General features: G+C 38.1%; 1 protein-coding gene and 1 long non-coding RNA gene across 7 annotated transcripts in view; one reads left to right on the forward strand and one right to left on the reverse strand.

Annotated features, from left to right (window-relative positions):
• Nucleotides 1–50: 50 nt before the first annotated feature.
• Nucleotides 51–10,576, forward strand: LOC309642719. Its single transcript, XR_014253332.1, has 2 exons — nucleotides 51–135; nucleotides 9,816–10,576. It is a non-coding gene; the product is annotated as an uncharacterized lncRNA (long non-coding RNA).
• The window catches only part of DDX50 (DExD-box helicase 50), a 29,101-nt gene continuing 11,860 nt past the window's right edge, over nucleotides 7,124–24,364 (reverse strand). For 4 of the 6 annotated variants that reach the window (XM_082424459.1, XM_082424462.1, XM_082424464.1 and 1 more), the window contains 8 exons: nucleotides 21,718–21,867; nucleotides 16,290–16,451; nucleotides 14,743–14,862; nucleotides 13,912–13,985; nucleotides 13,529–13,688; nucleotides 11,722–11,856; nucleotides 10,580–10,624; nucleotides 7,124–7,587 (listed from right to left, as the gene is read on the reverse strand). In XM_082424459.1, the coding sequence (XP_082280585.1) occupies nucleotides 7,327–7,587; nucleotides 10,580–10,624; nucleotides 11,722–11,856; nucleotides 13,529–13,688; nucleotides 13,912–13,985; nucleotides 14,743–14,862; nucleotides 16,290–16,451; nucleotides 21,718–21,867 (1,107 nt within the window). In that variant the 3' untranslated portion in view covers nucleotides 7,124–7,326. The remainder of the gene's footprint in view (nucleotides 7,588–10,579; nucleotides 10,625–11,721; nucleotides 11,857–13,528; nucleotides 13,689–13,911; nucleotides 13,986–14,742; nucleotides 14,863–16,289; nucleotides 16,452–21,717; nucleotides 21,868–24,364) is intronic. The other 2 variants (XM_082424461.1, XM_082424463.1) reach the window with 2 other exon arrangements.

Genomic DNA, 24,364 nt, shown 5'->3' on the forward strand with positions numbered 1-24,364 from the left:
TAGCCGACCCAGCTTTCGTCACTTCCGGTAGCAAAGCGCATCCTGCGGAAGCGGAAACCGCCGAGAGGCGGGGGTGCACGTGGTAGCTCCACAGTTGCTGCTGCTCAAGGTGGCTGGACTCACTGAATTAGCTGAGTAAGGCGCCTGAACTAGAAGGCACCTACAGAAGGGTAGGAAACCCAGAGGCTGGCTTTATTCTCGTTCACACTCTGCCCAGATTCTCGCCGGCCCCGGCCTGATAAATGAAGATTTGTAGTTGCTTTTGAGTAGCGCCTCTTCAGTGCTTTATATTAGATTGCTCTCGTTTGTAAGGTCCTTTCACGCGCAGACTCGCGAGATGTGTATTCTTGATCATCTTGGGGAGACGTCGACACTTGAAAGGAGACACCCAGACTCACAAGCCTGGGTGAGAGCTAGAGGTCGGGCGGGTCTGGTCATTCATTCATGCGTGCACTCAACACACATCTCCTGAGCATTCACCGTGTCAGGTGTGAGAAACAAGGTTAGGATTCAGCACAGAAGCCCGTCTTCAATAAGCTTTATGGGCTGGTGGGAGACGGACGAGTGTCAGTTGTTTTGAAGGCACGGAGAGGCACCTAAGCCGGCCTTGGGACCTGTAGAAAGGATCCCCAAACCACGTAGACCTCTATTAGAAAACACAGGGGCTCTTAGTCCTAAAGAATTTGGACATATACTCATTCAAGCGGTTGAGGGAAAGTGGTTCGTTGAATGATGTGTGACAATATCGCTAAACTTTCTGTGAAGAACAAGTGAGGCAAAGAATTGGGAGCCAGTGCATTATAAAATCGGTTTTAAAAATGGGTTGAAATCTTGCCTGGCTTTGAAAACCTGCACCATTTGCTCTGTGATTTTGGACACATCACAAATGTATTTCTTAACCTGAACCTGTGTTTCTCATGCATAATGGGGATAAGAAAACCTACTTCATCAGTTGACAAAATTAAGTAAGACAATGAATGAAAAAGGTTTAGCATTGCCTGGCACACAGAGCACAATAAATAAGAGCTATTAAAACTCATAGGGAGAACTATACTCAACACTTTGTAATAACCTATAAGAGAAAAGAATCTGAAAAAAAATACATATAGATGTATAACTGAATCACTAACCTAAACACAACATTGTAAATCAACTATACTTCAATAAAAAAATAAAATAAAACCATGGGGAAAAAAAACCCTCATAGGTACATCAAGGTTTTTAGAAAGACAATTCAAAATGTTATCATTTTATGACAAAGGAAAATGCTGGAAGTTCTATTTCTGTATTTCATAAGATTAGTTTTTACTGCACATTTTTTAATCTGACAGTTTAAAGGAAATTTTTCGTGTTTCACAGTGTCAATTTTTTAGAAGATAAATTTATGTAAATATACAACGATGCTTTCACTTACACTGTGATATCCTTGAGCCAGGAGCTTTGATTTCTTTATCTTTGTATCCTTAAGATTTTGGACAATGCCTGGCACACAGTAGCCTACCACTAGTAATGGGATAAGGAAGAAACCCTTTGAAATAAATTTTAGTTGTATGCCCAGGCAGGAAAGCAGTTAGGAACCTGCAGTCTGGTTAATAAACCACAAAATTATGTGATACTGCAGTATATGATACGGCTGTACACAGTGCATGGACATTTTTATTACCAACAGATGTTCAGCAACAGAGTAAGCCCAAAATGCTACTAAATGGAAAATTTTTGTCAAGGCTTATAAAGTATATAAATTCCTTTGTAACATACCTGCACATAGGCACAAGGCCAAAATTCTAAGAGGAAACATGCAAAAGGCCCTTTCTGGCTCAAAGGTGGCCAAATTACTGTATTTAATCTAACCATCAGTACAAAATTCAGTAACAAGTAGAATATATGGGACTTATATCCATTTGACAGGAAACGGGAAGTACTTCTTGAATATTGATTCTGCCAAACCAGTTTCCTCTGATGTAGATGATGTAAAATGTTTTCATAAAATTGGGAGAATTTCTATTTCAGTTTGTATACACACACGCACACACACAGTGAATTCAAAAGTCTATACCACAAAATGTTAGCAGTAATTATCTCTGAGAGAGGTATTATAGGTGGTTTTAATTTTCTTCCATTTGCTTCTCTATTTTTTCAAATTTTCAACAATGGACATATATTACTATTATAATATTTTTTAAAAGGTATAATAGTTTTGGGACTTCCCCGGTGGCGCAGTGGTTAAGAATCCGCCTGCCAATGCAGGGGACATGGTTTCGATCCCTGGTCCCGGAAGATCTGACATGCCATGGAGCAACTAAGCCCATGCGCCACAACTACTGAGCCTGCGCTCTAGAGCCCACGAGCCACGACTACTGAGCCTGTGCTCTAGAGCCCGTGAGCCACAACTACTGAAGCCCACATGCCTAGAGCCTGTGCTCCGCAACAAGAGAAGCCACCGCAATGAGAAGCCCACGCACCACAACGAAGAGTAGCCCCTGCTCACCATAACTAGAGAAAGCCCGCGTGCAGCAACAAAGACCCAATGCAGCCAAAAATAAATAAAAATTTTAAAAATTGTTAAAAAAAAAGGAATATAGTTTTTTAAAAATGACTATTAAGCACTACTCCCAAATTATACAAAACAAAAATAATGTGAGAGAAGGCTCTCAGACATTCACACCTAAATGTGAATTTATTTTTCAAATTTATAATGCTGAAGGGAATAAAACATATTATTTACAAGTTCAAAAGCTGAAGATCAGGGTAATAGATTCAAATTCAAGTAGATATTAAGGGACCACAACATTAGAGTACAGAGTACCGAACAGAAGGCTCTGAATAGCCAAAAGGTGGAGCCATGAATTTGCTGGGCTCTGTGAGGAAGGAGCAGAGTATAGATAAGTGGCTGAATGCAGCCCAAAGCTGAGAATTTGGTGAGGAATTTGCCCTGCCCCCTCCTTCTTTCAGAAGACATGGAAAGGTATTTTATCTTCTTAGGATCTGTCCCCCTTTCCTTGCTAATAGGGAAGCCAGCGTTTAGCAAGAGGACCCCTTAAATCCATCCTCCCCCTTGCTGGCATTTACCTACATGCTTATCTTTTTCACTGTCCTCCCTGAAACCCTTCAGTGGCTGTCCAAAACAAGGCCTATGAAGCCTTCCAAGATATCACACTTAAAAAAAAAAACAAGATATGACACTTGTCGTGTTCTCACCACTGCTTTCCTCATAGTTAAGATCCTGGCAACAAGAGCTACTTACAGTTCGCCATACATAGGCTGTGTTTTATTAGCTATTCTGTGCCTTTGCCTGGATGCACATTCCCACTTCTGTTTCTTTTACCTCACTTAATTCACATTCAGTCATCATGGCCCAAAAGCTTTCTCTGAACTCCCACCCCCATTCCTGGGCTGAGCTAGGCTTCCTTGTTCAGAGCTCTCAAATCATCACACTTAGTCACTGCCATGGACCTAGGTTTATGTGTCCATCTATTTCACTAGATTGTGAGCTCTCAAGGGCAGAGACTGAGCACTCCTTATTCACTTTTATATCCCAAACATAGTGCCTGGGACCTCGAAGGTACACAGCACCTGCAGTAGGTGCTGAAGAACCAAGCACCTCAGTAGGAATGGAGCCCCTATTCCATCTTGGGTATAAATACAGAGCTCACACTTACTCAGATGCAGAGGCAACTGAGATCCCCTCCTCCCAGTCATAGCTATCTGGAATCCCATTGGCTATAATCAAAACTTCCCCCTTTCTCAATCCAGCACTGAGAGTCCTTCTTCCCTCCTTGGTTTAACTGAAATCTGGCTCTTACTGGAAAATACTCCAATATAGCTTTCTCATACATATGTTGCTTATTCCCTCACATTCAGTGTACACTGGTGTCCTCCTCTCTTCCTCAAAGTTTCCTGATTATTAGTCCTTGACTTTCACATAAACGCCCTGGTCCCTTTGAAAATCTGTGGTAATCTCACATTTTCCCCCTGCTAATTCAGGTAATTTACCAACCTCCACCACTTACTGGTATTTTGGCACCTGGATTAGTCTTCCTCTCCCTCCTCAGTCCTTGTTTGTCTTCATTCGAGAGGACTTCACTGTCCATGAAAACCACCCACATAACACTGGCTTCTCAGTTCTTTGACCACCTCAACTGAAATAACCTTTGCCCCCAACAGGCCTACTACCATACTCTGCCTTCTCCTCAACTGCTTGTCTTCTCCTCAACTGCTCCACTCTTGAAATCTCAAATTCAGTCAGCCCTCACTGACCTTCACTCCCGTGCCCCTTCTACGTCCTCCCTGCTATCAACCCCATCTCCACTTCAATCCCTCAGCAGTCTAGACTCCTTGGACCATTACTCTAATCACTTTTGCTGAGTCCTTAACATCTTCACCTTGTCATCCTTTCATCTTACAGAGCAAAACCCCAATCCTCAATCAACTGTCTCCCACCTCCACTCCTACAACTCGATGCTGAGTGTTGTCATAGGAAATCACATAATCACTCTGACTAATGCCACTACAAATTCAGTCTCTCATCTCAGCTGGACCCTCAAAGCTGCCTGTGACCCCCAGTTTGCCTGAGGAGTTCTTCATCATGCTCTGTAGTCAGTACCTGAGCATTTCTCCACTTTCCTCAAATCTCCTAGCCTACTACTTCCCTCTTCACCTTCAGTGGATGACCATGCAAAAATACCACAGGGAAAAAAAAAAACAGAAGACATCAGGCAGGCACTCCCTCAACTTTTTACCTTAATACCTGCAAACACACCTACATGATAATCATACTTTCCTCTGACAAAATGTTAGAGATGTGCTTCTACCATCTAAGGCTAAAATCTCCAGTGTGCTTGAGCTCATCCGTCTGGGTCCTCATAGGGATTTTGCTCCATCATACATTCATTCTGTCTCCTCCTCCCTCCTTTCTGGCTCCCTCCCATATTAGTATTTCAACATGCTCAAATTTCCCTCATCTCTCCACCCCAACAACACAAAATTCTCACTACAATCTCATGTCCTTTCTTCTACGCCCAGCTTTAGCTTATTCTTCCCTTGAATTCACAGCCAAATTTCTGGAAGACGTGTTCATGTTTGTTGTCCCTACTGCTTTATCTCCCATTTCCTGCTTAAGCCACAGTTAAATAGCTTCTACTCTCAATACTCTTATTAATATGGTTGCTCCCCATGTCAATGTCTTTTTGCCAAATCCAAGGGCCATTTCAGACTTGTCTTCTGGTTCCTTTGAAAGCCTTGTATTTCTGGGCTTTATGCCCTCTTCTTGTCATCCCTTCTCAGTGGGATCCCCTTTCCTCTGCTATGCAGTTAAGTACGTTGGTGTGCCTCTGGGTTCTTTTCAGCCCTCTTTCCTTACTATATTTTCCCTGGATCATCTCATCTACTAACTTAACTACAATTACCATTTTTTGTTTATTATTCCCAAATCTTTAGAACAGATCTCTCTCCTGCTTCAGACCTATAAATCCAACTGCCTACTGTTTATCTCCTCTGCCATATCTCATGGACTACTCAATATTAAAATACATCTAATCCTGAACTAATCATATTCCTACTCTCTCCCCACATAACTTTTCTTGCTTTGTTCTAGTACCTATCTCAGTGACAAAGCCTAGGTTTTATTCTTCTGCCTCTTATCTTCCAATTCAAAGCAGTAAGTCCTAACAATTCCATTTCCTAAAAACCTCTGAAATCTATCCATGTTCCTCAAAGTCCACTGACACTGTCTAGCACAGTGGTTAAGAGCACTGGTTCAGAAGCTAGACTTCGTTCAAATCTTCACTCCACTATATATTATCCAGCTGTGTGATTCTACATAAGCAACAACTTCTCAAGTGCCTCAGTTCTCATTACTCAAAATATGTTACCTATCATTAGTGCAGACCACCATCAACCTCTACCTTGGATTACCCTGACAGCATCTTAAGAGGGCTACTAGTCTCCAGTCTGGCCCTTCTGCAATCCAATCTCCTCAGTGTAGTCAGTAATCTTTCTAAAACACAAATCTCATCATGTTACTCCTTACTGTAAACTCTTTAATGATTCCCCATTGCCTTCAAGAAAACATTTCAACCCCTTAAAAATGCACACAGGACCTTTAAAATCTGCTGCCTAATTCCTTCCCTTATTCCTGTCCTCTATCACATGCAAGCCATACTGAACTATTTGGCGATCCTCAGACTTACGGTGCTATTCTTTGCCTCTGGGCCTCCGCATATACAGGCATCCCTTGGAAATATTGCGGGTTCAGTTCCAGACCACCACAATAAAGCAAATACTGCAATAAAGTGAGTCACACAAATTTTCTGGCTTCCCAGTGCATATAAAAGTTATGATTACACAATACTAGAGTCTATTAAGTGTATAATAGCATTATCTCTAAAAGAACAATGTACATACCTTAATTAAAAAAATAATGCTGTCAGAAAAATGGGACCAATAGACTTGTTCAACGCAGGATTGCCACAAATCTTCCATTTGTAAAATATACAGTATTGGCGAAATGCAATAAAACAAGGTGTGCCTGTACTGTTCTGACTGCAAACCCTCTCTCCCTACTAAACTGGCTAGGTTAACTTATACTTCTGCTTCACATCTCCTTTTGGGTATCACTTCTTCTAAAAGCCTGACTCCTAAGGCTGGTGAGATGCACCCCAACTAGATCCTTAGCATTCCATACCTACTTTCATCCTAAATATTAGGTGTTAATCTCAACCATAATTGCTTCTTTAGACTGTAAGTTCCTTGAAGATGGTGACCATGCCTTATTCACTACTATGTCCCTAGGGACTAGGATAGTGATGGGCACATAGCAGACATTCAACCAATACCTGTTGAATAGATTACTGAGTATGCACTGCTTGCACACCTTTTAATTAACTTTATCTAAAATTTAAAATGTTACATCTAACCAATCACGTCACCAGCCTATACAGCCCTTTAATGTAGAAGGGATTTCTTATTTTCTACCATATATCCTATGGAAGGAGTGATCTGAATACAGACACACCACATTTTGTAAAATGCAAGTAACCTTAAGATTGACTTAACTGCCACATTTTAGAAGAAATTTTAAAAGATTACATTGAGAAAATTCTTAACGCACAGTGAAAAGAGACAATAAGAGGAAGTTTTTTTATTCAAAGGTATAACTGGATAAGTAGATTTGTTTACAACCATTCTTGTGAAATACTTTTTAAAAAAATACAACCAACTTCTTTGCCAAAAGCAGACACAGACCTCACCTATGATGACCTAATTTTTGGTGGATAATGTACATGATTAGGCAGAAACAGGCAAGCTCACACTGGAAGATTAACTATCTCAGTCAAAACTCCGTTTGTGGCCCCCGCTTCTTGATCGATTTCTGTTCCCACTTCGTCTTCTACCATCTTGTCGACTTCCTGACCGACTCCCCTGTCGACTCTGTCTACCTGACCGGCCACCAGGTCGACCACCTGACCGGCCACTTGACCAGCCACTCCTCTGTCTGGAATTAGAAGATGTGTTTCCATCATAATATTCTTCAATTTCAGGCAACTTGGCTGGCACTGAGAGTACCCAGTCTGAATCATGCCACTCTGCCTGTTGGGATAATTTACAGGATTAATATAAATGCAAAATAGAAACCATAAGCAAACACGTGAATACAGGAGACTCTTTTCATATCCATTAGCTAAAGGCCATCTAGCCATTAAGTTCAAAGTATCTAGAACAAAACTGAAGACCAGAAAACAAAAACATATTCAAAGCTCATTCACTAAAGTTTCTAAGTTTTATGAACAAACAAAACAGAAACAGACTCAGATACAGAGAACAAACAGGTGGCTGCCAGAGGAGAGGGAGGTGGGGGGATGAGTGAAACACGTAAGAGAGATCAAGAGGTACAAACTTCCAGTTACAAAATAAATGAATCACAAGGATGAAATGTACAGCATGGGGAACATAGTCAATTATATTGTAGTATCTTTGAACATTGACAGTAACTAGACTTATCACAGCGATCATTTTGTAATATATAGAAATACTGAATCACTCTATTGTGTACCTGGAACTAACACAGTTTTGTAGGTCAATTATACTTCAATTTTTTAAAAAATGCAGACAATGGGAGGAAATGCTTCAAAATGCTAATAGTGGTTATCTCTGGGGGGTGAGGATTATGAGTGCTTGTTATTTTTTACTTTATGCTTTCATGTGTTTCTAGTTGTCTGCGATAAACGTGTACTGCTTGTAAAATTAGAAAGAAAATAAATGTCATTAAAAATGAAAAAAATCAATCCTGGTAAAATTTAAATCTCAAATTTAACATAACAATACAAAGCTTGGTTCCCCTCCCCAATGCCCCCACCCTCCCAAAAAAAAAGTTTCTAAAAGCTAAGTTTTAGTCTCAGGAGAAATTTTCAGGCTGATTTTGGGACTCTAAATTCCTACTCAGTTTATACATTTTAAAAGAGAGCACCGGTTTCTCAGCACAAAACGAGTAAGTCACTAATAAGTAGTACATTGTTTTCAGCAGATATATTGACAGAAGCAAGGAGTGTGAGCTGAGATTAAAAATCTGTCAACACCAGCCAGGGACTAAAAAATGTAGCCATTGGAAACAATTTGGTATCGGGGTAAACAACTCAAGATATAAAAATCATTGCAGCTCATAAAAACATCGGTATGTCATATCCTGCTACATTAACTGTTTTTCATTGTGATCATAAGTTGCCAAGGCAAGTTAATATTAAAATACCTTACAGGTAAGAGTGAGCAGAGACAAACAGCCACACACACCACCGGTGGCAATATATGACCAAAGCCTTAAAAATACACACACCTTTTGGCCAGGCAGACATCTTAAGAAGTTCATCTTAAAGAGACAAACATGGCAATGTATAAAGAGTTAGCTATGCCAACATTTAAGGCTGACCTTAAATGCCAACATTTAAGGCTTACTTGTTTATAACAGAATATTAGTATTATAAATAATCTAAATGTCAGAAAATAGGACATTGATTCAGTTGGCCACCCAGGTGGCCAAATGCCAGGGAGCCAATAAAAACAAGTAACTGTACAGTTGACAAAGAAATGTGTTTCTAATATATTCTGAATTTGTAAAAAGACTTTAAAAACCAAATAATCCCATTTTTGTTTCAAAATATGTATATAAATATGCACAGGGATGTAATAGACAAATTCCACAGTGTAGGAATCTAGTGGACAATCTCTTTCTTCAACAGATAAAATACAAGGGGAATTTTTTTAAAGAAAGAGAGAAAGGAAGGAGAACCTATAAAGAAAACGAGACAAACATCAAATTACAATGTATGAACCTTATGGACCTTCTTATATTTAAAAATATGTAGGAGACAGAGGGAAAATTTAAATAGAAAATTGGATAATATTGAGGAACTATTATTTTGGGGGGTTTAGTTATGGTATTATGATTGTATTTTTTGAAAGTGTTTTTAGTATTTTAGGTATATAGAGATATTTATGGTTGAAATGATAGACTTCCTAGAATTTGTTTCAAAAGAATACAGGAGAGAGTGGGGAAGTGGATGGAAGTAGACATGAAACACAATTGGCCATGAGTTGATAAGTGCGGAAGCTGGGTGATGGGTACATGAGGATTCAGTATGCAATTCTATTTTTTCACATTTGAAATTATTCATAATTTTTAAATGTTTTAAGTTATGATACAGACTGGATATTTATTATTTATTATTATTTTATTAAGGAATTGTTAACTGATTTAGGTATTTAGCCTAAATCAATATCATAATGATATTATGACTATGTTATTTTTAACCCCTATCTTTTAGAGAAACATACTCAACTATTAAGCAGATTAAAGTTTTTAAATACCAGGCTTCCCTGGTGGCACACTGGTTAAGAATCCGCCTGCCAATGCAAGGGACACGGTTTGAGCCCTGGTCCGGGAAGATCCCACATGCCGTGGAGCAACTAAGCCCGTGCACCACAACTACTGAGCCTGCGCTCTAGAGCCCGCGAGCCACAACTACTGAAGCCCGCGCGCCCTCGAGCCCGTGCTCTGCAACAAGAGAAGCCACTGCAATGAGAAGCCCACGTACTGCTACAAAGTGCAGCCTCCACTCGCCGCAACTAGAGAAAGCCCGTGTGCAGCAACGAAGACCCAATGCAGGGACTTCCCTGGTGGCACAGTGGTTAAGCATCCGCCTGCCAATGCAGGGGACACGGGTTTGAGCCCTGGTCCGGGAAGATCCCACATGCCGCGGAGCAATTAGGCCGTGCGCCACAACTACCGAGACTGCGCTCTAGAGCCCTCGAGCCACAACTACTGAGGCCCGCGCACCTAGAGCCCGTGCTCCGCAACAAGAGAAGCCACCGCAGTGAGAAGCCCGCGCACCGCAACAAGAGAAGCCACCGCAGTGAGAAGCCCGCGCACCACAATAAAGAGTAGCCCCCGCTCGCCGCAACTAGAGAAAGCCCGCGTGCAGCAACGAGGACCCAACACAGCCAAAAATAAATTAAAAAAAAAAAAAAGACCCAATGCAGCCAAAAATAAAATAAATAATTTATTAAAAAAAAATTATTTTTTAAATACCTGTAACCTTTCTGACTCAGTTGTGGGAACATCAAAGCAAACACCCTAAAAGCAAAATGAAAACATTTTTATTTAGATGCATATGAGTTGATTTTTTAAAATATCTGCTTGTAATCTTACATTAGCTAAGAAAAGATTAAGCTTGTCCCATGATTGCCTATAGGATTAAACCAGCTAATATATAATAATGCATGACACAGAATGGCTGCTACTCGTACTTCCTAAATCTAAAAGTAGACCAGTATCTAATAAGAACTGACTACTACTGAGAATCTACAGTATTCTCTAGAAAAGTTTTTGTAGACACTATAATGTTCCATGTCCCTTGTAAAATGACCCGTCTAATAAATTCCTTTAAAAATTTAGTGCCAGAAACTTTCTCTCGTAAAGAGCTGAAATGTTTATCAGATACCGAGAATGAAGTAACCTAAGATGCTTCCTCTTTGGTTTTGGTTGCTGATAAGTTGGAAGTTAATTTAATATTCAAGTATAGCTTTGCACTAAGGACCTTGGTATATTTTCCTTCCCCTCCACATTTTTTCTGAATGTACATATTTGTCTCATACTTGCCACAGATCTTTTTTGAAGGTAAGTAATATTAAATTTGAGAAAGATAACTATTTCCAATAAATGAGCTAATAAATTATAGACTAGAATGAACCTATGTTGCCAAGTGAGATGAATAAATATGACATCTTTTCTCAAAACCATTAGAAGAAATCAGTCACTTATATTACAGATGGTCTTAACTTTGCTATTTCATAATTGTATGAAAATACTTAATTTACTTTATTATCCTCATTAACAATCAATAGCAGGCCACTTAAAAACCAATATTGTGTATTCTCCAAAAAATAGAGCTGTTTAGCTGTTGCAATTATAAGTTACTTAATCTTAGAAAATAAACACACATAACCACATGTAATATGCATACAAAGGCAGAAACTTAGAAAACTCGGATATTAGTCAAATTAAGCAGAATGACTTTACAGCTTTCTAGAGGAATGGGTTACTTAAATAACTCCCCAAATTTACAAGTGGAAACATACTAACACATGGAGAACATCCCATTAGGCTTCAAAAAAAAGAAAGAATCTGCTAGTGTTTATAATCGTGTACGGCAGTTGTCTAGAAAAGCCTACCATATTTCCTTTTAGGAGGCACATTCTGGTAATTTGGGACACGGCATTACTACTCAGCTTTCTGTTAAGTTCTTTCCAAGCACAGCTAATATCCTGTATTTCTTCTGGGCTTTCCAGAGTCATGGTCACAAACCCCTTAAGGAATAAAAGTCACATTATGTTTGGGAAAAAAGCAGCAGCAGCAGGACAATGACATTCTAACTTGACAGCCCTTTTTGACTTAACCATGCACTTCTTATGAGCCAACAGTATAACATGACTGCTAAAAAAATAACTTCTTTGAAACTATATTAATAGAAGACTAATGTTTATAGATAACTGAAAGTACCATTCTTCTATACATTGCTGTAAAGACTACATTTAATTCTAACCATCATGCTTTAAGAGGAAATTAAACAAACTAGAGCATCAGAGAAAAGATAAGGTAGTGGAGAATTAAGGAAATGCTGAAGGAATCAAAGTTGGCTTTGAGTGGAAAAACAAGAGGACATAAACCTCTTTAAACTTCTGAAGGATTATTACATGAGCAAAAATTACTTGTTCTGTAGAACTTCACTGGACAACAAAAGGATCAACATGAAGAAGATACAGGGAGGCAGTCATCTAACAAATATTTGAGCGCCCCCTATGTATGTGCCAGAGATGCTCTAGGTGCTAGAGATTCAGCAGTAAATAGTCCTTTGTCTCATGGAGGTTACATTCTAGTGTGTGTGTGGCAGGGGGTTGGCTTGGCGGCAGTGGATAATGGTGGGAGAGGAGACAGTAAACAAATAAGGAAATAAATATAATGTCAGATAGCAGTAAGAATCATGAAAAAAAAATAAAGCAGGGGAAGAAAATGAAAATAGAGAGTAAAGGGAGGGGTAAGCTATCTTAGACAGTATGATGAGGAAAGACTTCTCTGATACGGTGGTATCTGAGTAGAAACCTGAATGAAATGAAGGAGAGAGCCAAGGTTATTAAAAGGAAAGAACGTTCAAAACAGCACAAATAAGTGTAAAGGCCTTTTGTAGGATTAAGTTTATGTTTGAGTATCAGCAAGTAGGTTAGGGTAGCTGAAAACAAGCAAGGGGAGAGTGATAGGAGATGAGGCCAAAGAGGTAGCAAGGGAAGACCCTACAGGACATTCATGGTAAAGACTGTGGATTTTGGTTTAACCCATAAAAGAAATATCAAACCACTAACACCCTGTTGCTAAGATATTTAGTCAGAGGATAGATCACCCATCTGCCAAAGAGGGATTCTTTTATTAGATAAAAGTTGGGAATAAATTACCTCTCACATACTTCTTAGCTTTAAAAGTCTATCTTCATATTTGCTTAAGAAGTATGGTTTAAATGTTTTCTTGAGAAGTACCTGGTGGGTTATTAGGGATAGGGTGTTTGCTCAGTGCTAAAGTATCACCCCACAGATTACTTACTAATTACAGAGAGCAAAATATACCTTTATAATGGGAATATATGGCTCTGGGTATGGTTTGTTTTGACATCTGATACTGACCCGGCAGGGCGGACAGGTCAGATGGTGTTTTTTACACACACACACACCCACACACACACACAGACACCCTCCACATATACAAGCAATCCTTACTTTGCATGGTGTTGTGTTAGCTGCACAGAGTCTACTTCTCGATTTGCATGGCTCCATGGCAAACAAAATGAGGAACAGGTTCTGGTATGCAAGTTTCAGTTGACAAAGTACTGTGCAAAGTGAAGATAGCCTATATTTCCCTCCAGATAGAGAGATATCTATGGTTCAATTTTAATCCTTCTCAACCACATGCAATTTTCTCACAGATTTCTACCTTATCAGAGGTGATCAAAGAACGTGGTTCAAAACTTGATGCGCCAGAGATGTGGGCTAATGCTGCAGCCAATGCATCCACTGCCCCTTTCTCTTCTATCAGTCTCTCAGCTGATGGTCGGAAAAAATCAACAGCAGCATAAGAAACGGAAGCCAGAGACCTATGGTTTAAAAATAGTAAATTTTCTTGGTCAAGACAAAGGGGAAAAATTAAAGATAAGAGAATGAATGGGAAAAGAGAGAAACGTTTTCATATTTTAATATAATTAAATGTCTGCTGGTAAAACTGGTGATTAAATTTTCTGATATGTGAACTAGGAGAGCTTAAAGATGTATAGCCTAATACAAAAGAAAAAAATCATTCAGCAAGGTCAGAAAGCATACCTGATGGCATCCATGCTTTTAGATTTAACTAAATCCATTGTAGAAGGAACACCTACACGTTTAAAAGTAATTCCCTGAAAATGAAAGAATTACATTAAAGAAAAATGGAAGTCTTTACACTTAATTCCTAAATTAATCTAGTTTGCTGAATTTCCATTTCTTGGACTTAAAGATTTCCAAGCCCTAGCAGACCAAAAGATTTTCTAATAAATCATCAATTACAAATTCTAGAAAGAGAAAAAAAATGTTTTTGAATTGTCTCTTAGTTACAATCATGGAATTTCAGTTGCAAAATAAAGCTGATTTAAAGAAAAGAAAAGGATGCTGTTTATATCAATCAACTTTTTTCTTATTATCCTCATTTTACAAAGTATATGAAATACTGTATGAAAACACACATCATAAAAATAGGAAAAATGTGAAATACCACAAAAACTCCAGACCACAAAAAATGTGTAATTTCTTATAGAAACTGGTTAGTGTACCATTACTCGATATAATCTTAACTATTACACCAAGACAATGTCACAATCATCCGTTTACAATACGCGACTAAGAGGTACTGAAATCACAATGCACTTCTGATTTTAGTATCAAGGGAGAGGTTCAAGGGAAAAATGAGAAAGTCAGCTCTTCTGTCTTCACAATAAAAGCTGTATTAAAACAAAGTCTTGCAGCTAATATAAATTTAGCTCTCCACATGCTTCACATCCAAATGCAGCTTAAACTGAGAAAAGTTATAAAGATCTAATTGTGAGAACAAATACAAAAAGATCTGTTTTCTAAGGCACCATTCAGATAATAAGCCTGAAATAATTTAACTCCACTTACTGCTTTTTGTTCCACATATCTTAGTTGACCTCTTTCTCTTGGTTGATAAAAACATATGCAAATCCCTGTCCGGCCAGCTCTACCTGTGCGTCCAGAGCGATGAATATAGGACTCAACATCCTAGAAATAAAAGAGGTAACTCTTCTTAAAAATCTGGCAAATTAAACAGTCATTCCAGCATCCAAATAATAATAAGAAAAATAACAAAACTACTACTATCAATAATAACATTTTTATTTCAATCCTGTTGCTCTCTTCAACATCCCAAAGAATTTTTATGCTTGAATTCTGCAATAAAGGGGATAGGATTTAAAACCTTTTTATCCACTCCATCCCAGGGTTCTTTACATGGCAACTTTTTATAATTCCCTTGCATGATTCCATGCCTCAAATCCAAATAAAGAGGTTAATCATTTGCAAAGGCACCAGATTCTGATCAATTTAACATCACACTAACAAAAAATGGCTAAGAGCAAGAAAAGATAACATATTTTTCATATATAAGCAACGTCTTAAAAATAAAACAGCAATTTATATAGCTGCTCTTATTTTCTCAAAATCAAATCTCATTTCCTTGAAAATTAAAAACACAATGAGGTATCACGGTATTCCTGTTAGAATGGTCATCATCAAGAAGACAAAAGATAACAAATGCTGCTGTGGAAGTGGAGAAAAGATAACTTTGGGCACTGTTGGTGGGATTGTAAATTGGTACAGTCACTATGGAAAACAGTATGGAGGATCCTCAAAAAATTAAAAATAGAACTACCACATGATCCAGCAATTCCACTTCTGCGTATATATCCAAAGGAAACAAAAACACTAATTCAAAAAGATATCTGCACCCCCATGTTCACAGCAGCATTATTTACAATAGTCAAGACATGGAAACAACCTACATGTCCATCAACAGATGAATGAATAAAAAAGTTATGGTATATGTATGTATATATATACCATATACATATGGAATATTATTCAGCCATAAAAAAGAGGAAATCCTACCATTTGTGACAACATGGCTAGACCTTGAAGGCATTATGCTAAGTGAAATAAATCAGAGAAAGACAAATACTGTATGATCTCACTTATATATGGAATCTAAAAAAAAACCAACAACAACAAACAAAAAACTAAACTCATAGAAACAGAGATCAGACTTGTGGTTACCAGAAGCAGAGGGTGGGGGGAGGGAGAAATGAAGGAAGGTGGTCAAAAGATACAAACGTCCAGTTAAACAATAAGTACTATGGGTGTAATGTACAACATGATGACTATAGCTAACACTGCTATATGATATAGTATAGGAAAGTTGTGAAGAGAGTAAAGTGCAAGAGTTCTCCTCACAAAGAGAGAACACTTTTTTTTACTTTTTACTTTTCTTCTTTTATACCTACATGACGAGAGGGATATTAGCTGAAGCTACTGTGGCAATCAATTCACAACATATGTAAATCAAACCATCATGCTGTATGGCTTAAACTTATACAGGGATGTATGTCAATTATTTTTCAATAAAACTGGGGGGAAATAATCTCCTTTCCTACCTGTGGAGGTGAACTCTGAATCACCAGGTCAACCTCAGGAATGTCCAAACCACGGGCAGCCACATTGGTTGCCACCAAAACTTTAAAACTACCCTCTCTGAAGCCTTTCAGTGTAATTTCTCTTTGTGACTGTGCGATATCGCCATGTAAACACTGGGCATTCTATTTGAAAAAAAAAAAAAGGAAAAGTAAGTGTATAGCACATACTTGCAATTCATAGCACCAAACACCATACAGTCTGTGCTCTTTTTTGTTGCTGTTGTTTTTAAATCTTACCTTCTGATAATTATAAAGATACATGCTTATTGTTTTTAAAAAATCAAACATTACAGAAAAACATTTAACATAAAATGCAAAAGCTTCCCTTAATATCAGCCTCCTAATAATTAACTGCTAACAGTTTGGTGAATATTCCTCCGCATATTATTTTTTAAATACATACACACACACAGACCCCTCACAAATCCTAGCATATAATTTTATGTATTCACCTATAAAAATGGGATCTTACTATATATGTACTGTTTTACAACCTGTTTTATAAATTTTTTATATCTTAGCCATTCTTCTACATCTATAGATATACAGCTACTTAATTTTTTAAAACTATACATGATTTCTTCATATGGCTGCAGTATCTTTTTTTTGGCCATGCCACACAGCTTGCAGGATCTTAGTTCCCTGACCAGGGATTGAACCTGGGCCCTGGCAGTGAAAGCGCCGAGTCCTAACCATTGGACTGCCAGGGAGTTCCCAGTATCATTTATTTTAGCAGTACCCTACTGATTTGGGTAGGATCCAAACTTTCATCTTCAGAAACAATGCTACAACGAATAACCTTGTACTTACAACTGCAGATCCCTTAGTATATTTCAGTAGGTTACATATCTAGAAGTTGAATTTCTGGGTCAAAAATTATAAACATTTAACATTTTAATAGCTATTGCTATTAAATTAAAACTGTATTATAAAAAGAAGTTGTAAACAAACAAACAGAAACCAGACTCACAGACATAAAGAACAGACTTGTGGGTGCCAAGGGGAAGGGGGGGTGGGGGAGGGATGGATTGGGAGGTTGGGGTTAGTCGATGCAAACTATTTCATATAGAATGGATGGACAAAAAGGTCCTACTGCATAGCACAGGGAACTATATTCAATGTCCCGGGATAAACCAAAATGGAAAAGAATATTAAAAAGAACGTATATACATGTATAACTGAGTCACTTTGCTGTACAGCAGAAATTAACACAATATTGTAAATCAACTATACTTCAATTTAAAAAGAAATTGTGCCCATTTACTCTTCAACATTCTATGAGTGTTTATTTCATCTTACCCCCATATATATATATATATACATATATATATATAAAATATATATATATACCGCCCACCTGTATACTATGAATCATTATAATCCTTGTAAATCTAATAGGCAAAAATGATTTCCCAATGTTGTTCTAATTTACATTTCTGTAATTTTCAGTGAAGGTGAACCATTTATACTGGGTTGATCTTCCATGTATGCTGCAAATAATTTCCTAGTATTACAAATAAATTTCCTAGTATTCTTAGCCACTATGAAAAGTTAAAAGTTCATAACAATGATTTAACCCCAACAGTATCTAAACTGCAGCATCTAAGCATAACGCATTCATGAGTGAATTCACTGAGCGCTTGCTATGCTCCAGGTACTATGCCAGGTTCTGGAACAATCATAAAGAAACGACCCTGGGACAGACAAGTTGACAAGTATTTTCAATACAGTATGATATGTGCTATAAGAAGGTGCAGGGTGCTATAGAAATACCTAAGAGGGGAACCTAACTCACTCTAGTTTGAAGGGAAGGCAGCACTGAAGCTGAGACCTGACAGATAACAAGGAACTAGTAGTCAGGTTAAAAAAAGAAAAAAAAGAAAAAAAAAAGGAGGAGGTTAGGGAGTTCCAGGAAGAAGAAATATCACATATAATTAATGTTTCTGGGGAACTACAAATATTTGAGTATTGCTGAAGCACAGAGTTAAAAGGAGAAGTGGTGAGAGATGAGACTGAAAAGGAATATGAATTTTATCCTGAGGACAATATGGAACAATTAAATGATTGTAAGCAGAAAATTTTCATGAACATACTTGTATTCTAGAAGGAATATTCTGGCTACAATGTATAGAATATATTAGACAAGGGCAAGGTAAAAGCTAGGGAGACTCAGATAGCAGACTGTTGTAGAAATTCAGGAGAGATATCAGTGGCCTCATTGAGGCAGTGGCAACGACCATTTATTCATTTAACAAATATGTGGTAATCTACACATCAGGTACTAGGGATAAAAATGGCAAACAAAAATTAAAACTTTCTCTATCCTCATCATCTTGATACTCCGGTTGAGGAAATGGGCATTAATCAAGTAATTAGGCACACAAATAAATTTAGCCAACAAGTGTAACTCAAGATGCATGGGTCTAAGAGGCAAAGGGCGTTTAGAAGAGGACAACCTGACCTAGTTTGGGGCAAGGAAGAATTTACAGAAAAGTACTCTGGACTGATATCTGAAGGATGGGAGCTGCTAGGCAAGACAGACTACAAGTACAAGAGCCCTGTGGTGACAGGAAACATAGCAGGTATGGTGAGAGTGCAAAAATAAGGGAAAAGTGTGATAAGATGAGGCTGGAAAGGTAAGTGGGGGCTAGGCAGTAAATGAATTCAAGAACTATTAGCAGGGACTTCCCTGGTGGCACAGTGGTTAAGAATCCACCTGCCAATGCAGGGGACACAGGTTCGATCCCTGGTCCAGGAAGATCCCACATGCTGCAGAGCAACTAAGCCCGTGCACCACAACTACTGAAGCCCACGCGCCCTAGAGCCCATGCGCCACAACTACTGAGCCCACGTGCCGCAACTACTGAAGCCTGCGTGCCTAGAACCCATGCTCCACAACAAGAGAAGCCACCGCCATGAGAAGCCCGCACACCACCACAAAGAGTAGCCCCTGCTCGCCGCAACTAGAGAAAGCCTGTGCACAGCAACAAAGACCCAACACAGCCAAAAAAAAGAAAAAAGAAAAAAATAAATATTAGTATATGAAATTGGGAGGACTTGGTGAAGGGAGTGGAAATGAGGTATAAGGGAAAGAACCATATATATGACTCCCAGATTTTGACCTCCTGCAACAGAAGTAGGGAAGAAATGGACCATTTTAAACCATAGGAAATAGAATCTAAAATACTTTGTAGTTACCTGGATGGCAAAAGGAAGGAAAAGAAGTCAAGGGTGATATGTAGATTTCTGGCTCGAACTATGGGTATCATTCAACAACAGGGAATGCTGGAGACAGAGTGGGTATAAGTGTATAAAAGAGAATGAACTCAATTTTAGGTACACAGTGGGTTGGGGTGTCTGTGGCCAGTATGATAAACACAAGTCTAGATTCTGGAGACAGAGCTAACCTGGAAAAAGATTTGGACATCATCAGCATATACACAATGACTGGAACCACAGGAGTGATTAGATATATTTATCTATACACATCTCTATACTTCTATATTTCTACACTTATTGACTGCTTATTATAAAAGCACTATACTAAATACTTTAAATGATTTTATTTAAGTCTTAAAAGTATAAAAAAATTTTTAATACCACTTTTTTTTAAAGATTTATTTATTTATTTATTTATTTATTTATTTATTTATTTATTTATTTATGGCTGCGTCGGGTCTTAGTTACAGCAGGCAGGATCTCCATTGAAGCATGCGGGATCTTTCGTTGCGGCACACGGGCCTCTCTCTAGTTGTGGCATGCAGGTTTTTCTCTTCTCTAGTTGTGGCACGTGAGTTCCAGGGCACGTGGGTTCCAGAGCGCGTGGGCTCTGTAGTTTGCGGTGTGCAGGATCTCTAGTTGGGGCATGCGAGCTCAGTAATTGAGGCGCGCGGGCTTAGCTGCCCTGCAGCATGTGTGATCTTAGTTCCCTGACCAGGGATGGAACCTGTGTCCCCTGCACTGGAAGGCGAATTCTTTACCACTGGACCACCAGGTAAGTCCCTAATACCACTTTTTAAAGAGGAAACATGGGCACTGAAATAGGAAGTTATTTGCCCAAGGTTATACAGCTAGTAAGTAACACAACTGGGATTTAAATCCAGATCTGGGAACTTCCCCGGTGGTCCAGCAGCTAAGACTCCGCGTTCCCAATGCAGGGGGCTCAGGTTCAATCCCTGGTCGGGGAACTAGATCCTGCACGCATCCCGCACGCCGCAACTAAGAGTTCACATGCTACAACTAAAAAAGATCCTGCGTGCCACAAGTAAGACCCGGTGCAGCCAAATAAATAGATAAATATTAAAAAAAAAAGAGTTAAAAGAAAAAAAAATCTTGATCTGTCAGACTCCAAAGTGCAACTAATCACTATGCTCAGAAAGAATATGTTAAGTGAGAAGAAACAATTACAGAGGTTAGAACTCTGAGGAACGCCAATATTTAAAGTACAAGTAAGGGACTTCCCTGGTGGTGCAGTGGTTAAGAATCCACCTGCCAGTGCAAGGGACAGAGGTTTGAGCCCTGGTCCAGGAAGATCCCACATGCTGCGGAGCAACTAAGCCTGTGCGCCACAACTACTGAGCCTGCGCTCTAGCGCCTGTGAGCCACAACTACTGAGCCTGCGTGCTGCAACTACTGAAACCTGCATGCCTAGAGCCAGTGCTCCACAACAACAGAAGCCACCACAATGAGAAGCCTGTGCACCACAATGAACAGTAGCCCCCACTTGACGCAACTAGAGAAAGCCTGTGCGCAGCAACGAAGATCCAGTGCAGCTAAAAATAAAAATAAATAAATAAATTTATTTTAAAAAAAAACACAATAATAATCCTTTTCCTTTAGAGATACGTACCCAAATATTTATGGGCATAATAACATGTTATCTAGGGTTTGCATCAGGATAATTCAGGAGCGAGAAGTGAGTGGGCATTTGGATGAAATAAAATAATTGTTGCAGCTGGAAAATGAACACATCATTACACTGCCAACTTCTGTGTATGTCTTGTATAAGTTTGAAATTTTCTACTATAAAAAGTTAACAGAAAAAAAAACATGGATTTAGTGTTCTGATCCATTCATTCAATAAATATTTGTGATTCTTCTTATACACAACTCTAAAATATTACCCACTCTTACCCACAGAAACTCATTTTGTTTCACTCTTTGTATTTTCAAGATCACATCTGCAAAGTTTTAAGAAAACTTCTGATGAAAACGGATAGAATTCTATCCTGACTTAACAGATCATGAGAGGCTGGCTATAAATTCTTTCTGAATGAGACTCAATTCCAAGAATGACTATCAAACCTAGTCCACAAAGGACATGATTTTTTTTTTGCTCAGTGATTCATACCTATAATCTCAATTAGAGAAAGCATGAAAAAAGACCTACCTGTTTTATGTGTGGATTCATGGCCATTTCAGTTACATTCTTTTTTGTCTCACAGAAGATAATAGCCCTTCCTTCAGACCCACTGTAGACTTGAAGGACATCTCCAATAACTGCTGGCCTCTGAGACCAATGGCACTGGATGGCCAGATGCTTTGAAGAAAGAAAATATCAAATATCTGCTTCATTAAAATTATTGAAAAAGATTTCTCTTGGACATTTTTTTTTCTATTTGTTCAAGAATTGGCCTTCCTGGAAGACAATAAGATGATTCTCCCCAACCCCATTTGAAAACAGCCATCAGTAGGTGAAAGGATAAGCAAATTGTAGTATACTTATACAGTGGAATACTGTTCAGTGATTAAAAGGAACCAACTACTGATCTATGCAACAATATGGATGAATCTCAAAACATATGCTAGGTGAATGAAGCCTTACAGAAAAAGAGTATACACAATATGATTCCATTTGTCTGAAGCTCTAAGACAGGCAAAACTAATCTATAATCTATGATGGAAAAAAAGCAGAACAGTAGTTGCCTCTGAACGGGGACTGGGCAGGGGCACGGGTGAACTTTCTGTGATCATGGTAATATTCTTTGTTTTGATAGGGGTTTGGGTTACACACATGTATGAATTTGTCAAAACGAAGCAAATGCACACTTAAAATTTTGCATTCTGTTGTATGTAAATCTTATCTAAAAAATTGTAAATATTAGGTGGATGAACATTGCAAACATTATGCTACATGAAAGAAGCCCGACACAAAAAAGCCACATGTTGTAATGATTACATTTATATGAAATAACCAGAAGAGGTAAATCCATCGAGACAGAAAGCAGATTGATGGTTGCCAGGGGCTAGGAGAAGGGGGGAATAGGGAGTAAATGCTTAATAATTACAAGATTTCCTTTTTGGGTAATGAAGCGTTTTGGAAGTAGATAGACGCAATGGTTGTATAACACTGTGAATGAACTAAATGACACTGAATTGTACACTTCAAAGTGGTTAATTTTAGTTATGTGAACTTTACTTCAATAAAAAAATTGTAAATATTGAACTCTAGCTAAAGATATGCACACTAAAATATTTATGGGGAATTATACTGATTTCTGCAATTTGAAATAAATAAAAAAATAAGATGGATATAGGGATGAGTAGATATGCAATAAAGCAAATATAGCAAAATATTAATGGCAGAATCTAGCTGGTGGGCATATGCGTGTTCACTGTAAAATTCTCTCAACTTTTCAGCGTGTTTGAAATCTTCATGATAAAATGTTGGGGAAAAAGTATACTGTAACATTTTAAATCTGTGCATTTTAACATATTATATCTCAATAACATTGTTTAAAACAACTAATTACATAACACATGGAAAACAGAGATAAGCACAAAGAAGAAAACTAAGAATCATTTGTACCAGCTATGTCAAAGTCTTGCTTCTTCCTCCCCACCTCTCAAAGATAAAAATAAAAAAGATCCTGAATCTGATCGAGCCTCACAATCTACCATCAACTCACAGGAAAATGAAAACAGAGGAACATGTTAACTAACACCACAGCGTTGCAAATCAGCAAAATTGAGACTATGGGAAACTTGTAAGACAAATGATCAGTTCTTTTCAATAAAAAATTGCAAAGAAAAAAAGGGACAGAGGAACCTGTATTTTAAAGGATTTAACAGATGAATGGATAAAGAAGATGTGGGGTATACATACAATGGAATATTACTCAGCCATCAATAAGAAAATGAAACCTTGCCATTTTTGACTACCTGGATGAATCTAGAAAGTAAGCTAGACAGAGAAAGACAAATACTGTATGATCTCACTTATATGTGGAATCCTAAAAAACAAAACAAAACAAAATGAAAACAGACACACAGATACAGAGTACAAAATGGTGGTTGTCAAAGTGCAGGCGGGGGAGGCGGGGACCTGAAACAGGTAAAGGGGATTGACAGGTACAAACTTCTAGTTATAAAATACGCCACAGGGATGCAATATACAGCATAAGGAATACGGTCAAAAATATTGCAACAACTTTGTATGGGAACAGATGGTTATTAGACTTATTATGGTGATCATTTCACAATATATGCAAATATCAAATCACTATGCAGTACACCTGAAACTAACAAAATAGTGTACATCAACTATATTTCAATTAAAAAAAAAGATGGTGAATAAACGTTCAACACATGGATAAAAAAAGACTTAAGACATATAAATTAGTAGCAATATAAGGATCTTATTTGAATCCATACTCAAACAACCTATTTACAAAAAAAAGACAACTAGGGTAATGTGAACACTAGATATTTAAAGATATTAAAAAATTGGTTTTTTTTACTATGATGGTAACTTTGTGGTTTTTTGTTTGTTTTTAAAGAGCGCTTGTTCTTTTAAAAATATATATAATTATACGAAAATGAAATGATGACTGGACTGCTTCAAATGTAGGGATTAAAGAATGTATGGGGGTATAGAAAAGATCAGTGTTAAAGCCTGGTGATGGGCACATCAGATCCTTTGTACTATTCAACTTTTGTACGTGTTTGAAAGTGTCCTTAATAAACTTTTCTCTTTCTTTTCTTTTCTTTTTTTAATTTATTTTGGCTGCACTAGGTCTTAGTTGCGGCATGCGGGA

This window comes from Balaenoptera physalus (genome assembly GCF_965194825.1).
Source record: "Balaenoptera physalus genome assembly, chromosome: 14".
Lineage (NCBI taxonomy): Eukaryota > Metazoa > Chordata > Mammalia > Artiodactyla > Balaenopteridae > Balaenoptera > Balaenoptera physalus.